This window comes from Equus caballus, chromosome 1 (assembly GCF_041296265.1).
Source record: "Equus caballus isolate H_3958 breed thoroughbred chromosome 1, TB-T2T, whole genome shotgun sequence".
In the NCBI taxonomy this organism is placed as follows: domain Eukaryota; kingdom Metazoa; phylum Chordata; class Mammalia; order Perissodactyla; family Equidae; genus Equus; species Equus caballus.
The window spans coordinates 171,433,344-171,447,842 of NC_091684.1; the positions used below are offsets into that span (position 1 = coordinate 171,433,344).

Consider the following 14,499-nt stretch of genomic DNA (forward strand, 5'->3'; position numbering starts at 1 on the left):
GACAACCTTGGAAACCAAATTGGCTGCAAAGGGTAATTTTCTAACTACTGCATTTAAATTGGAAAGGAAATAATTTTATTGTAGGTGAAATTCTCTTGTACTCAATGAGAAAGGTTTTCTGCTGTTTCTTAGTGAAAATCTCTACTGCTATTACAACTTGCAAGTTTTCATTTTTTTAACTTGTGAGTGAAGGGAGTCATTCCAGATCATTAAAGGAATTTCTCAAGGAATAACATATTTGCATGGTCTACATGGTAGGAGCTCAGAGACCTTAAGAAGTCATATGAGTCACTATTTTATCAGAACGGTGATAAGACTTGGCCAAATACATTTCCCTGTATATTGAACAAAATCTGTTGGCCAAATTCTCCCCTGGCTACTGCTGTCATTATATCAAACTGGAGGTTAGTATTAGGAGTTATCAAAACAATGTGTTTGTAAATGCATATACAGACATGATCCTAATACTTTCTAGAATAAGAACCTATTATTCTTCTGCTTATTTGGTACAAAATAAATCTGCTGTCGAAGGAACCAGTTAAGGCATCAGAGAAAGGGGAAAGGGTGTGCTTTGTCTAATAATTTCTGTCCCCTTTAATGATCTATAAATAGTATGATTTAAACTGCTATAAATGGTATGATTTCCAATGGTCCTGGCCTTCAAAAACCAATCAACACCCTTAATTATCTCATAACTACTATTCTTTATGTGGCAGTGGGAGATGCACTTTCTATAATTCTTCATGACCATTTCGCTCAGAACATCAGCAATGATCAACAGGTCACAAATTTGCCCAGATACTTTTGTTTCTCATGCTTCCCTTACAATTGGTGAAATACCCAAGTACAGAAGGTTATGAGTGGTGGGTAATAGAACTGGATGTGAGATTTAGGATTAAAAAGACGTGCTCCAAAACAGCAAAATAGTATCCAGTAATGACGGAAAGCAGCAGCTCTAGGGAGAATGCTGTCTTTGACCAACGCTCTAAGGCCTCCCAATCAATGAAGATTGTTTTGGTTGGTAAAGAAAATCTCCTGTACAAAAAATATAAAGTTCCATTTAGTTTTGTCCCTGGAGTAAGGGAGCAGGCTAATCCCAAATTCAACAGCCTCAAATCCTTTGTGGAACGAGGTCAGATTTTAAAAAACAAAACAAAAGCATAATCAAAGCAACACCCCAAATGTCTTCCAACTTGCTGTAGTGCAGTGTTAACTATTACTACTACTACTGAGGGCAGAATCCAGTATAAAATGACTGTTTCTCAAGAAGGCTTCTGGGGCCGGCCTCGTGGCTGAATGGTTAAGTTCGCCCACTCTGCTTTGGTGGCTGGGGCTTTCGCTGGTTCAGATCCTGGGCACGCACACGGCACCGCTCATCAGGCCATGCTGAGGCAGTGTCCCACACAGCACAACCGGAGGCACTCACAACTAGCATATACAACTATGTACTGGGGGGCTTTGGGGAGAAGAAAGAGGAGGAAAAAAGAAGATTGGTAACAGATGTTAGCTCAGGTGCCAATCTTAAAAAACAACAAGGCTTCTGATACCTTTGATACAACTCCCTAGGAGGACAGTATCCACTTAGTTTGGGATACAGTTAGAAATGACACATGAAATATGAGCAGCTTGGATACATGCATATATTTAATAATGAAACAATTCATCAACAACAAAAAAATTAGAAAAATTCATAAGACCTCAGTGCTGTGGAAGAGAACAGGACATCGGAGCAAAAAGATATAGCAACTGACCCAGAAGGCTGCATAATGAGTAAAGCAAAGGCAAATTTGGCTAGGCTAGTATTATACACTCTTGAAAAGGAGAATGGTTGGAGAAGTACCCACTTTTTTGACTGCTTGGAAACAGGCAGCCTTACTGTATGCTGCATGGAATGGAGGCAAGGAGCTAGGGAAGGGAGAGAGGAGAAGGAGAACAATTAAGAATCCAGGGTGAGCAGATGAAAGGGATTGAGACAGAGTTACAAAGAGATGACTCTAAAGCCTTGTGTTTCCTCTGCAGTCTAAAATAAACCTGTTCTAAGTCTTTAAGTATGTCAGTCAAATTCAGTGATCACATAATGAGTAGCACTAGGCACTAAAGGAATGGTGGAGGGAGAGGTTTACAAAAGTTAGGGGATAACATGGTTCCTACTGTCAAGGAGCTTACAACCTATATGGGGAGACAGATTCCACATAACTACAAAACATATTTACAAAGTAATATAAATACAAATAAATACACAGATGAATAAACAACATATGAAAGCTAAGGAGTACTGGGTCAATAATTGTGTAGATGTCCCTAGGTCAGTCAAAGAACGCTTTCTGAAGGAAAAATTTTTCGGACTTTCTGAGTATTGTTAGCAGAGAGTAGGGCATGTGCAAAGGCATAGGAGTAGAAGTAAATATGTCATGTCCAGTAAGCCAACTAGCTTGATTAGAGTAGAAAGTCTAAATAGATCTAGTTAAGAAGTGAGTGTGATGAAATAGTAGGGGTCTATTTGGGGTAAGATACTGCAGTGTTAGCTCTGGTCCCTAAAACAAAATGAACAGGGAAGGAATGTTTTCTTTAAGTAATGATAGTAAGTGGCCACAGGGCCAGGAACAACTCCACTGCTCTCGAAAGTTTTGTAGTTACTCCAAAAGAGAGAAACTAGCAATGGGATGTTAGAGAAGTATTCAGCATCCTTGAGCAGTTCAACTAGAAGGAAATGCCTTCTGCAAGAACCCTTACAAGTGGCAAGTGAAAAAACTCAAATGAAATTCCTAGGCAAAGGATCTATCATCCAAAGGCCAGCCAGATCCCAGGAATCTCAAGTGCTCAGGCAGAATGTCCTAGACCCTTGTCACTAATTCTTGCTGGGGAGCAGATTGTGAATGCTTATAAAAGAATTTATTTATTTTGAACTACTATGACAATCAACTTTGATTCTAACACGCTAGAAATTAAAATAGGAGGATGAGAAGAGCCCTAATCTATAGGGAATGCTCACGTCCCTGAAGAAGGACAGGTCAGTAAGGGCCCAAATTCTCCCCTGGTCTTTAAGTGGAAAGGCAAAACATCACACCTTGAAAAGAGGCTTTTCTCAGCCAAAGCAAGTAAGACCTCTTTCTTTAAGCCTATTGATCTGAAGTTGTTCCAGGAAGGAAAAAAAGAGTCCAGGCCAGATGTTCAGCAGCAGCCAGAGTTGGACCCTACTTCACGAGAGTTCCGCTGGGAGGTGCTGGATCCCACTGATGTTGAAATACACTGTTGGGGACCAATCTTGATGCCGTTTGCCTGTAAAAGAAAAAAGGCAACAGTTCCCACCTCAATGCTAAATTAAATGGGAGAAAGGAGAGGGATAAAAGGAGAAATCATTAATTACATTTTCTAAAAGCAGATATGACCTTGGCAGGTAACCATGTGCCCTAGACGGACTGTGGTGGAACAATAACCTTGTGACAGTAAAGATGAGATGACCAGCAGTGGTATAAGTATTATAGATGCATAGAAGGGACTTTTATACCCATTTTTAAGGTGACGGTTAAAACTTATGTTTCACAGCTATGTGCAGAACCAGGATGTGAGGTAAGAATAGGTAAGAGTAGGAGGAAGCAAGAGTTGAAGTAGCATATTAGCATATAATTCTTTTTTGTTTTGCCCCAGAGTTTGCTTTATAGAAATGGCCCTGCTAAGCAATTAAGAATTACACCTCCCTCATGTCCTAGAATAGTAAAAAAACTGAGGTTGAGAAGAAAACCTCTCATACTGTATAAGCCTTTTAGATCACCAACTAATTTCTTTAAGCATTCTGGGTCTCAGACTTGAGAGAAAAACAGAAAATAATGACAGGTTTCTGTGTACCTACATAAAAAAATCAAGTATGAATTGGTATAGCTTCAAATAATACAATGTTAAGGAATGCTTACATTCTAGGGAGCTTCCTATACTGTTTAAGACAAAGCAAAGTTAACTGTCAGCCCCCTGACCCTTTCTCACCTCGTTGTGGACATCAAATAAACCCTGCTGGATCTTCCTATATATTTCTTTGGCTGTGTTAATGAAGGCCTAAAGGAGAAATAAATTATATTATTAGGCTCAAGTTTAGGTAGAGAAAGGAGGAAAGGATACAAATATTATTCCTATTTGGATTTTTGAGGTAAATTAGGAACCATTAGGAGAATGGAGTAAAAACACAGAAGGTCCCCCAAAGTCCCTGTAAAAGCCATTGAGAGTAGCTTCAAACAGAGAAAAGGGATTATAGGGTATTTTGGTACCAACCCAAGATGTTCCTAAGGCTCCTAGGTTGGTACCATCTGCAAATAAAACAAACATGCTCTTCCCTCCATTTTTATTGTTACTTTGTTACTGAAGTCAACTCTAGGTTTAGGAATGACTACAGGAGAACTCATCAGACCATCCAACTAAAGTGATTTACAAGGAACAGTGGTGTCTAACCCACACTTACTAATTAACATTACCCAAAGCAAAAGTAAAACCTCAGAAATCATGGTAAAAGAAATGAGACATTTCTCTTCTAGGGAGACACACGGTCACTCTGACCACAAGGCATCCTTTCCTTACCCACGTCTTATAGGAGAATAGAATTCTGAATAAAAGGACAAAGATATGGCGTAATCTCTGAGAAGCTTTCCCTGCTTTTTTCCAAATAGTACCTCTTCAACATTACAGGCTGTTTTAGCTGAAGTTTCCATGAATATAAGACCATGCTCCCGAGCAAAGGCCTCTCCTTCTTCTCTCTTCACATCCCTACGGGACTCTAAGTCACTGAAAGAGATTAATTGAAGAGAAAACTAAAAAAAGATCCAAGTGAAAAAAGAAACTCTTGTTCTAAAAGAAACCCATAGCTGTTTCAACTGCCAGTTAATCCATAAAGAATGTAGATCCTACATGATACTCTCTTGTACAGGGCTACTGAAATCTGTAGCCTCTTGGAAAATATTCTTCAGATTCATGACAGCTGCTGCATGGTTGAGGATTATACCTTACTCTATTACAGAGAAAAAGCTTTATAAAGGGTTAGCCAAGCCCTATAGTTACTCAAGGCTTATGCCCTATACTTCTTTTTTAAGAGATCCAGCGAAAGCAAAGGAAAGATGAAAGGAAAATTCCAGTTCTTAGAATGTAGAAAAGCCATAGATGTCCCATCCCATAGTAATGAGTGTCTTCCTCTTTTACTAGAATCAATCCACAAGAAGAGAGAGAGCAAGAAATAAGGAGAACACAGTTGCTTAACTCTCACTATTCTCATTATTAACATGTTATAATAGCAGCTTACCACCAGGGAAATGAAGGATTCAGAGAAAATGATATGGATAAAATTAGGTGACAGAGCCAAGGACTGAGAAAGGGAATAAAGCGGCATGGAAAGACTTTATGAAAGACAGAATAAAAGGCTGCAGGACAAGGTAAGGATGGACTGTTTGGTTTTCATTTTTCAAATTGGAAATTTTCATTTGGGAGGTTTCCAGTTTCTCAACCATGAAAAAAAATCAAGGAGTAAGTCCATTAGAGAACCACAAATCTACAAAATGTGTATTTATTATTCATCAGCAGTGTGAAGACCAGGGGAGAACTATCCACCTAAATGTCAACACTCCCAAATTTGTACCTCTAGCCCTGATGCTCCTCTGAGCTCCAGATCTGTTTGTTCATTTGTCTGTTCTTTATTTCCACTCTGATGTGTAAAAGGCACCTCAAACTTACATCAAAATGGCACTTGATCTCCCCGACCCTGCACCAACCTGCTTCTGCCCTAGGCTTCCACATGTCACGGCACAAGCCAAAAACCAAGATGTTATTATTAACACCTTTTCCTCCTTCATTCCAAATACACAATCCATGTCAAAGTGAGATACTTCCAAAAGGTACCTTAAAATCATCCTTTTCTCTCTCTCTCCAGTCACTGCCACTGGACTGCTGCCACTGAGACCCCACCTCAACTCCCACTCCCCTCCAGGGTAAGCTTTTGAAAACGGATCAAGCCACTTCCCTACCTAAAACTCTTAAATGCTTCCTACTGTAATTAGAATAAAACCCAAACCCCTTACCAAGGCCTGTAAGTCCTATAAGACCTGGCCCCTGCCTACTTTTCCAACTTCATCTTGCACCATTCCCCCTTGACTCAGTCCAACCAGACCGGGTTTCTTTTAACACCATAAACATGCCAAGCTTCTTCCCAGTTCAAGGCTTTCACGGTTTGTTCCCCCATCTGATACTTTTTGTTTTTTTAATCTTTGCCTACCGAACTCCTACCCATGCAGCAGATTCCAGCTTAAATATCACTCTTAATCAAAAACACAGACCCTATTAGTCTCTTTCACAACACCGTTTTTTCCTTTCACTGCATTTCTCACAATTTGTAATGAGCCATAAATCATTCTATATTTAATATCTATGTCCCTACTAGACTGTAAGCTCCATGGGAGCAGGCGCATGACTCTCTTCACCTTGCACACTCAGGGTGTGGCACAGTGTAGGATACAGTGGGTTGTCCAAAAATCTGTTGAACCAATAAATGAGTACAATTAGTCTGCGGCCACAGTCCTCAAGGCACTCTAGGTACACTCTAGGCAGTACTATGAACTTACAAAGGTGCCACACGATACTTTAAGTTTTTGAGGGAAACATAGCAACACTCAACATCAGACCACCACATGAATTACAAGCTTAAAATAGTTTGCAGTGTTAACATCAGATCACCAGAGATTCCATTCAATATTTGCCTATCTTTGTGAAGCTCAGTTTTTGGCAGTTGCTGTGATAAAAAGCAAGCACTGTGCAAAAATCAATTTGGAAGAGGAAATGAGAGTGGCAGTGTCCAATCTTGATTCCAAAGTTTGAGAAGCTATGCAGTGCCTGACCGGCACATACAGTCACTAGTAAGTAATTATGGCTATTTAAGAATGAAATAAAAAAATCTTTTTCTTTTATGTTTTTCATTTTTCAAACAGTTACTAAGTTGTTATGACAAAAATACTTGTTCTATTTTTAGATCTAACTATTTAATAACAATACTGTTAGGTATTTCTTTTGGCTTATGAGTGCCATAGAAAATTTACTGAGGATAACAAGTGTTGGTGAGGATGTGGAGAAACTGGAACCCTTGCACACTGCTGGTAGGAAAGTAAAATGCTGTAGCCGGTATGGAAAACAGTATGGCAGTACTCAAAAAATTAAACATAGAATTACCATAAGATCCAGCAATTCCACTTCTGGGTATATACCCAAAAGAATTGAAAGGAAGGACCCAAACAGATATTAGTATGCCCATGTTGACAGCAGCATTATTCACAATAGCCAAAAGGTAGAAGCAACCCAAGTGTCCATCAATGGATGAATAAACAAAATATGGTAAATACATACAATGGGATACTCTTCAGTCCTTAAAAAGGAAGGAAATTCTGACATATGCTACAATATGGATGAACCTTGAGGACATTATGCTAAATGAAGTAAGTCACAAAAGGACAAATACTGTATGAGTCCACTTATATGAGGTGCCTAGAGTAGTCAAATTCATAGAGACTGAAAGTAGAATGGTGGTTGCTAGCTGGTGGGATGGAGAACATGGAGTTAGTGTTTAATGGGGACTGAGTTTCAGTTTGGGAAGATGAAAAAGTTCTGGAGATGGATGATGATGACGGTTGCAGAACAATGTGAATATACTTAATGCCACAACTGTAAACTTAAAAATGGTTAAAATGGTAAATTTCATGTCATGTACATTTTACCACAGTAAAATTCTTTTTTTAACTGAGATACTAAGAGCACTATAAACCAAAAAAGTTTGGGGACCAAGTGATTCAATGTCCACAGAGTACCTAGAGATGACTCCTGGTACTTATTATTTATACAAATAAAATTTTACCTCTTATTTCCAATCAGCATGATAACCATGTTGGAGCTAGAGTGCTGCCGGGCATCCTCTAACCATGAGGTCAGGTGGTTGAAGGTTTCACGCCTACAGCAGAAAAGTTTAGAAAATGGGTCAGAGGCCCATTCAAAATGCCAAAGCAAGTCCAAATGTAGGGGAAAAGGGGGAAAGCTATATCTGTAAAGATAAATATTAGAGAGGCTCTTTAGCATTCTTACCAGAATCAGCAGATAGCAAAGAAAAAGATTTCGAGAACATGGGGAAGTCTTTCCCACCCCCCAGATCTGACTCACCTTGTAATGTCGTACACCAGCAGGGCTCCAGCTGCTCCTCTGTAGTAGGAACGGGTGATTGAACGGAAGGATTCTTGCCCAGCCTTTCCCACCAAATGGCAACAAAAATCCCAACAAAACCAGGTTATTGCCAGAGAAATGACTTGGTCACATGCCACTCTAACACAAAGGACTTAATTTTAAAAAAGAACTTCTATTAAGAAAAGAGAATTAAGGAAAGGAAACATGACTGCCCAGGGAGAATCCCAGGTGGGAAACGAATATTTTTCAGTGGGAATCCAATTGATATTTTGGGTGGATTTCAATTCTTCCTGTGAGACTGTCCATCAAATTGCTGAATATTTAGCATCTCTGGTGCCCAGTCACTAAATGTCAGCAGCACCCCACAGTCAGTGTGACAATCAAAGACATTCCCCAATATCCCCTAGGAGAGAACCACAGGAAATAAGACTAGAAACTTAAGAGTATTTTCAATTCCAACATCATGTTGAACACATCACATTAACCTTTCTTTTCTGTTTCTATTCTTTTATCTGTAAAAAGGACAATTATCTTAGAATGCCAATACTCTGTCTAATGGAAGTTTCATTCAATGGATCAATGTAGAAAGTTAGTCAGATACAAAGCACTTAAATTGGTATATTCTAATTGACCTTTAGTGTTCCACTAATAAAGGTAGGACTACCAAGATGTCCCTTGTTGAGATCTTGTCATGGCAACTAGGAATAAGGAACAGGGAAAGACGACCAGGGCTCAGGGCAGTTTTCCTAAAAAATCAGCTGTCCACAAGACAGACACTACATTATAGGTAGGAATCTCTTAAAAATTTCAAAATAGAAAACTCCAATATTCTAAAACATGGTATCTCTTTATGATTCAACAAAAATTAGTAGAATTTCAAAACAATTAGTAAAAGAGAGCAGACGAGAACCAGACCAGTTGCAACACAAGTGACTATCTGGCCACGTGGTTCTTCACATGTGGTTTCACATGTGTCAACAGAGCAGCGGCTCTCAACTTTCTTATTTCATGATCTAAACATGTCGCACATTACCACTTAAGGAAAAAAAAAAAAAAGCCAGCAAGCCAACACTTAGACACATTCATGACCATGACCATATCACTAACTGGCAGCTATTGGGTCTCCTAGCATCAAAACATCTACTTTTGGGGTCTGGCCTGGTGGTGTAGTGGTTAAGTTCACATACTCTGCTTCGGCGGCCTGGGGTTGGCAGGTTCAGATCCCAGGCATGGACCTAGCACCACTCATCAAGCCACACTGTGGCGGCATCTCGCATAAAATAGAGGAAGATTGGCACAGATGTTAGCTCAGGGCCAATCTTCCTCACACACACACAAAAAAAACCCAAAAAAACCCCAACCCATCCATTTTTGGAAATGGGAGAGGTTGAAGTTAAAAAGGCAAAACCTAGCTAATACCTGTCTTGATACCTATAGGCTTCACTCTTTGTCACTTCCTCAGAATATGTCCTATCGGCCTCTTCAGGCAGCCAAATCTACCTTTGCGGTAATATAAAAACCAGGGGATAGTAAGAGGAGAGTTGTAATACCTAATTGGATTAATACTGACAAAGAACCCTGGGCCCCACCAATGTAAGGAGAAAGGAACAAGTGGCAGCTCTTCAGAAGCAAGTTGGGACGTTTCAGAGGGATCTGGCTAGTGTTACCAATATCAGAGATGTGAAGTGATTCATGTTCCTACAATATGGTGAGAAGAAGAATCTGATCAGAAGGGCAAAAGGCTATTAAAATGCTTGGAAATACAACCAACAAAGTACAGGACAATATCATCCTAGTTAAAAGCACCTGATCAATCAGTCATCCAAAAGTGGTAACAACTCTGGAGAACACCTGAAAAGGACTCTATGCAAAAAGACCCTGGAGCAGCAAGTAATGGCTTTTAAGACAGACACCTGCCTGTTTTGGGGGGCATAGGGGTTGGGGGGAAGAAGGAGGGGAAAGGGGGAAAAAGAAAAAAAGTAAAAATCACTGTGCTCTGCTTGTAGCTATAAGGGCTTCAGCTCTCAGTTCTGAGAAGAAAGAGAATTAAATAATAAGGAAACAAAAAACAGGAAGAGATTTTACGTGAATATTAGGAATTATTTGCTAGCTCCCTTTAACTTAGAATAGAGACTAGGATATTATTTTCCTTAGGGGAAAGAAAGGTACAAACCAAATGAGACAATGCATATGAAGGCAATTTATCAGGAAGAAGCAAAATTACACTAAGTCAGGCTAAATTTTGGCAGTACGACATTTATCAAATTTTAAAATACGCATAACCTTTGACCTAGAATTTCCATTTCCGAACAGGCATTCCACAGAAATTCTCAAACATCTGCATAAAGACGTAGTAAATAAGAACGTTCAGTGAAACTTCAAAATGGTGAAAAACTGGAAACCTAAATTTCCATTAATGAGAGGATAGTTAAATAAATTAGGGTACAGACATTCTATGATTCTGTGCAGTGGTTAAAAGGAATGAGGTAGATTGAAATGTACCAACATGGAAAAGCCTCAAGACATGGAAGTCTTAAACCACAGGGAATGTTAAATAAAAAACCTAAGTTACACAGCTAGGACTACTTTACCACAATTCTACACACGTAAAAACTAACAAAAACAAAACTACTACCATATATTTGTATACGTTTAAATGTGTGTGTCTAAATGCAAAGAAAAAGTCTGAAAGCGTAAACACTAAATCATTAATAGTGGTTTACTCTGGCAAAGCAGAAACCAAGATTGGGAGGGAGAAGTGGTTTATGTGTGTGAGGGGACATTCAATTTTTACTCCATGCACTTATATTATTTGATTTTATTTTTGCTAGAACTCATATATTACTTGGGTAATTTAAAACAAAAATAAAAAGATATGACATTCAGAATTTTCAACCGTAACAGGTGGAAGTGAAAGCTTCCCTACCTTTTTGCTTTCATCTTTCCCCTACTCTCATTTCCACCATGAGCCCCACCCCCAGAGCCCTTTTCCCCTGCGCCAGCCTTGACTGTTATATTTGAGCTGTGGTCAGGGACTAAATTATTTTGTCCTTTCTCACCGTATCCCAGATTTGCAGTTTGATTTGTTTTCCATCAATGTTGACCATACGGGCCCCAAACTCCACACCTGTCAGCGAAGATCAAGAGAGAGAATATGATTTTCATGAACAATGGCCATGCTGAGTGAGAAGTTCACGCTTTTCCTCAATGTGCTAACAACTCACTCATTCTCTGTCTGCAATCAGTGCCACTAAGCCCATTACCACTGCCTACTTGCTCCAATTAATTCTGTGTTCTTTAAAGTTTCATTTCCCTCCTAGAATTAAAAACAGTGTTCTGTGGCTGGCCCTGTGGCCAGGTGGTTGGGTTCTCACGCTCTGCTTCGACGGCCCAGGGTTTCGTCGGTTCAGATCCTGGGTGGGGACATGGCACGGCTTGTCGGGCCACGCTGGGACAGCGTCCCACGTCCCACAGCAGGAAGGACCCACAACTGAAAAAGTATACAACTGTGTGCTGGGGGGCTTTGGGGAGAAAAAGGAAAAGTAAAATCTTTAAAAGAAAAAACAAAAAAACCCCAGTGTTCTGAGTGATAATGACCTCAGAAATGTAACCAAAAAGCAGGTCTGGGGATAAAACTAATTAAGTCAAATAGAAAAGATGAATAAATTTTTAGCAATGTTAATGCTTAAATTTGACTAGGTAATGTTTAGTTTGTAAATTTTTAAAAACATCTAAAAATTTTGAAAATATTTCCCAACATTTTCTCAGAGTCACTCTCGTGTCCTCTATATAAAACAGTATTTCTTTTTTGCAATTCTAGAATTTTTTGAGAAAAGAACCTATCTAAGAAATAAGTTCTCAAGAATGATAACTTTCAGATCTTCAATAATTCCCAGAGGTCATCGGAAAGAGCCTCCCTCTTAGGAATAGGGAAACACACAGTCTGAACAAAGGTTTTGGTTCACCTGGCATTCATCTTCTTTCAAGGCAATGCCATGACAAAACTGAAAAATCGAAGATCACTTGCATTAAAAATCTTGATCAAAAATCAGACAATTCATCTTATTTTCTTTTCTTTATACAGTACTTGAGGAATTCTGATTTCCAAGTAAGAAAAAGCACTAATCTAGCTTCCAATAAAGGACTGATATGTGCCTATTCAGTGACCCCATGCACAATATATCCGGAATCTCTCTCTCAACTCTGAGGTGCTATAGTCAATAAGAAATATATGAAAATTGTTTCTTACTATTTTAGGCTGCTTCATCAAGAAGAGTGATACCCTACTAAAAAAAGTCACTCAATTTTTTCTTTTTTCTGGACAACAGGAATAGAATTTCAATGGGGAACAATTAAAAAATAAAATTTTTGATTCCTTTTCTGCAACTTCCTCTAGTTACACACTCAGAGACCATTATATTTTGCGTCTATTTTCTATACAACTGCCTGTTTATCTTGGTACAGAAGGCTGAATTCAGAAAGAAACGCGGCCTATATTGGACACCGGGGAAAACCTGATTGATATTTCATTCATCTGCTTTAAAACTTGTCATTTGTTCCCATTACCTTCGGGTGTTTCAAAACTTGGCACCTTTTTATTCTCTAGCTTTATTTTTTGCCACTCTTCACTTCAAACTTCACACTCCAGCCATATTAAACTACTTTCAGTTTTCCAAAGGTAGCCTGGTCTCTGCCATTCCCAAGCCTTGCACATGTTTATTGCGTTTTGCTCTGATCACTTTTCCCTCCTCTCTACACTTTTGCCTGGATAACGCCTGCTCATTCTTCAATTTTCAGCCTTTCTTGAGAGAGGTGGAAGCCTTCCCTTCCCTCTTGCAATAGGAATTTACTCGTCAGGATCTGCTCCCAGCCACACCTCCTACATTGGAAGACTGTAAATTACTGGGCAGGCACAATGTTTGCCTGGTTCAGCACTGTATCATTAGCACCTATCACAGTGTGGGTGTTCACATGGTATGCATTTACAAACACATTTTCCTATTGATGCTATCCTCTAAATCCTTTTCTAACCCCATTAGTTATCTGTCTCTGAATAAGTCCCGTGGGAGCAGTAGTAGCTTCAGATTTCCATAAAGTAGGACTTTGAAGTGACAATATAGTAAGAATGCAAACTAGCGATTTTGTTCAGAAATTGCATCTGCATGGCAAGAAGGCTAGTTTTATATACGTAGAATCTTTATTTGGGCTGGGGTTATGGAGATTATAGGGAAGAAGTTGCTAACGCCCCAGCAGGCCATGCCTTGACACAAATGCGAGGGACATGTTTATATTTACCAGGATCACCAGTGCTTTTGGAACTCGACCATACTCTTTTTCTTTAAAAGGAAAGTTGTTAGTTTCATCTACCCTTTAATTCTAAGTCTGGGATGGCTCTTCAATTGGCTTCTTCCTCTCCAACACATAAAAAAATCCATGTATTGGTGATTACTTTGAAAAACGTGAGGTTAGCACTAATTTACCGCAAAGCGAGGTTTTGAATAAGTAGTTATGCTTCCGTGGGATTTCCCATAAAGACACAAATGGCATTTGGGGAAAAAAAAGTCCTACGGCAGCTGATCCATACCTCACACTCACCTCTAAAGCGACCTTTCAATTATTTACTCCCCATTACACTACTCCCCATGTATTAGCATTTGATTAACCACTCTTCATTTAACATAACTTTGGACTAGTTTAAAAGTAGGGAGAGGTAACTTTTTACTTCAAACACTGAAAGCTGCTAACTTTCCAGTTTACCTAGTTAGATTTTATTATCTGTTCTGGGACAGGTAGACGCACTTACCTATTGTGAGGTCGTGGACAGGCTGGAACCGCTTGTCTGTAAACTGCAGAAGGAGACATGACTTCCCCACACCTGAAAGAGGAGGGCGAGCGTTCTAGGAGTCACGCGGCCGATCAAACAGTCTGCCACTCCGGACGTCCCGGACTGGGGAAGGGGAGCCCCGAGCCCCGCCCCCGCCAGCCCCGCCCCGCCCCCGCCCGCTCTTCTCGAAATCGCCCAGCCCACTAAATGAGCCCCGCCCCCACAGCCCAATTTGGGAGCTTCGGATCCCCGCCCCAGCCTTGAGGGCAGCCGCCCGCGGGTTACCTGTGTCCCCGATGATGATGTACTTGAAGAGATAAGCATAAGTCATGGTCCCGTTTCCTCTGGATTCCGGGTCCGCCCGACTTCTACGGCCACTTACCTCCGGCCTCTCTAGCCACGCAATCTACCGATCTCCGGCCCCTCTAGTCCAGATCACGTCTCTATTGCTCTCCCCCGAAATCGTTTCTTGGTCAGAGCGA

The 14,499-nt window shown here is 40.0% G+C and overlaps 1 protein-coding gene across 1 annotated transcript; it reads right to left on the reverse strand.

The window, feature by feature from the left end:
• Nucleotides 1-1,630: 1,630 nt before the first annotated feature.
• RAB2B (RAB2B, member RAS oncogene family) lies at nt 1,631-14,363 on the reverse strand. The gene is given in 8 exon segments (NM_001309415.1): nt 1,631-3,279; nt 3,982-4,050; nt 4,659-4,770; nt 7,874-7,966; nt 8,173-8,255; nt 11,253-11,320; nt 13,997-14,068; nt 14,303-14,363. Coding segments are annotated over 8 exon segments (651 nt in total). The 5' UTR covers nt 14,349-14,363; the 3' UTR covers nt 1,631-3,171.
• Nucleotides 14,364-14,499: the final 136 nt, after the last annotated feature.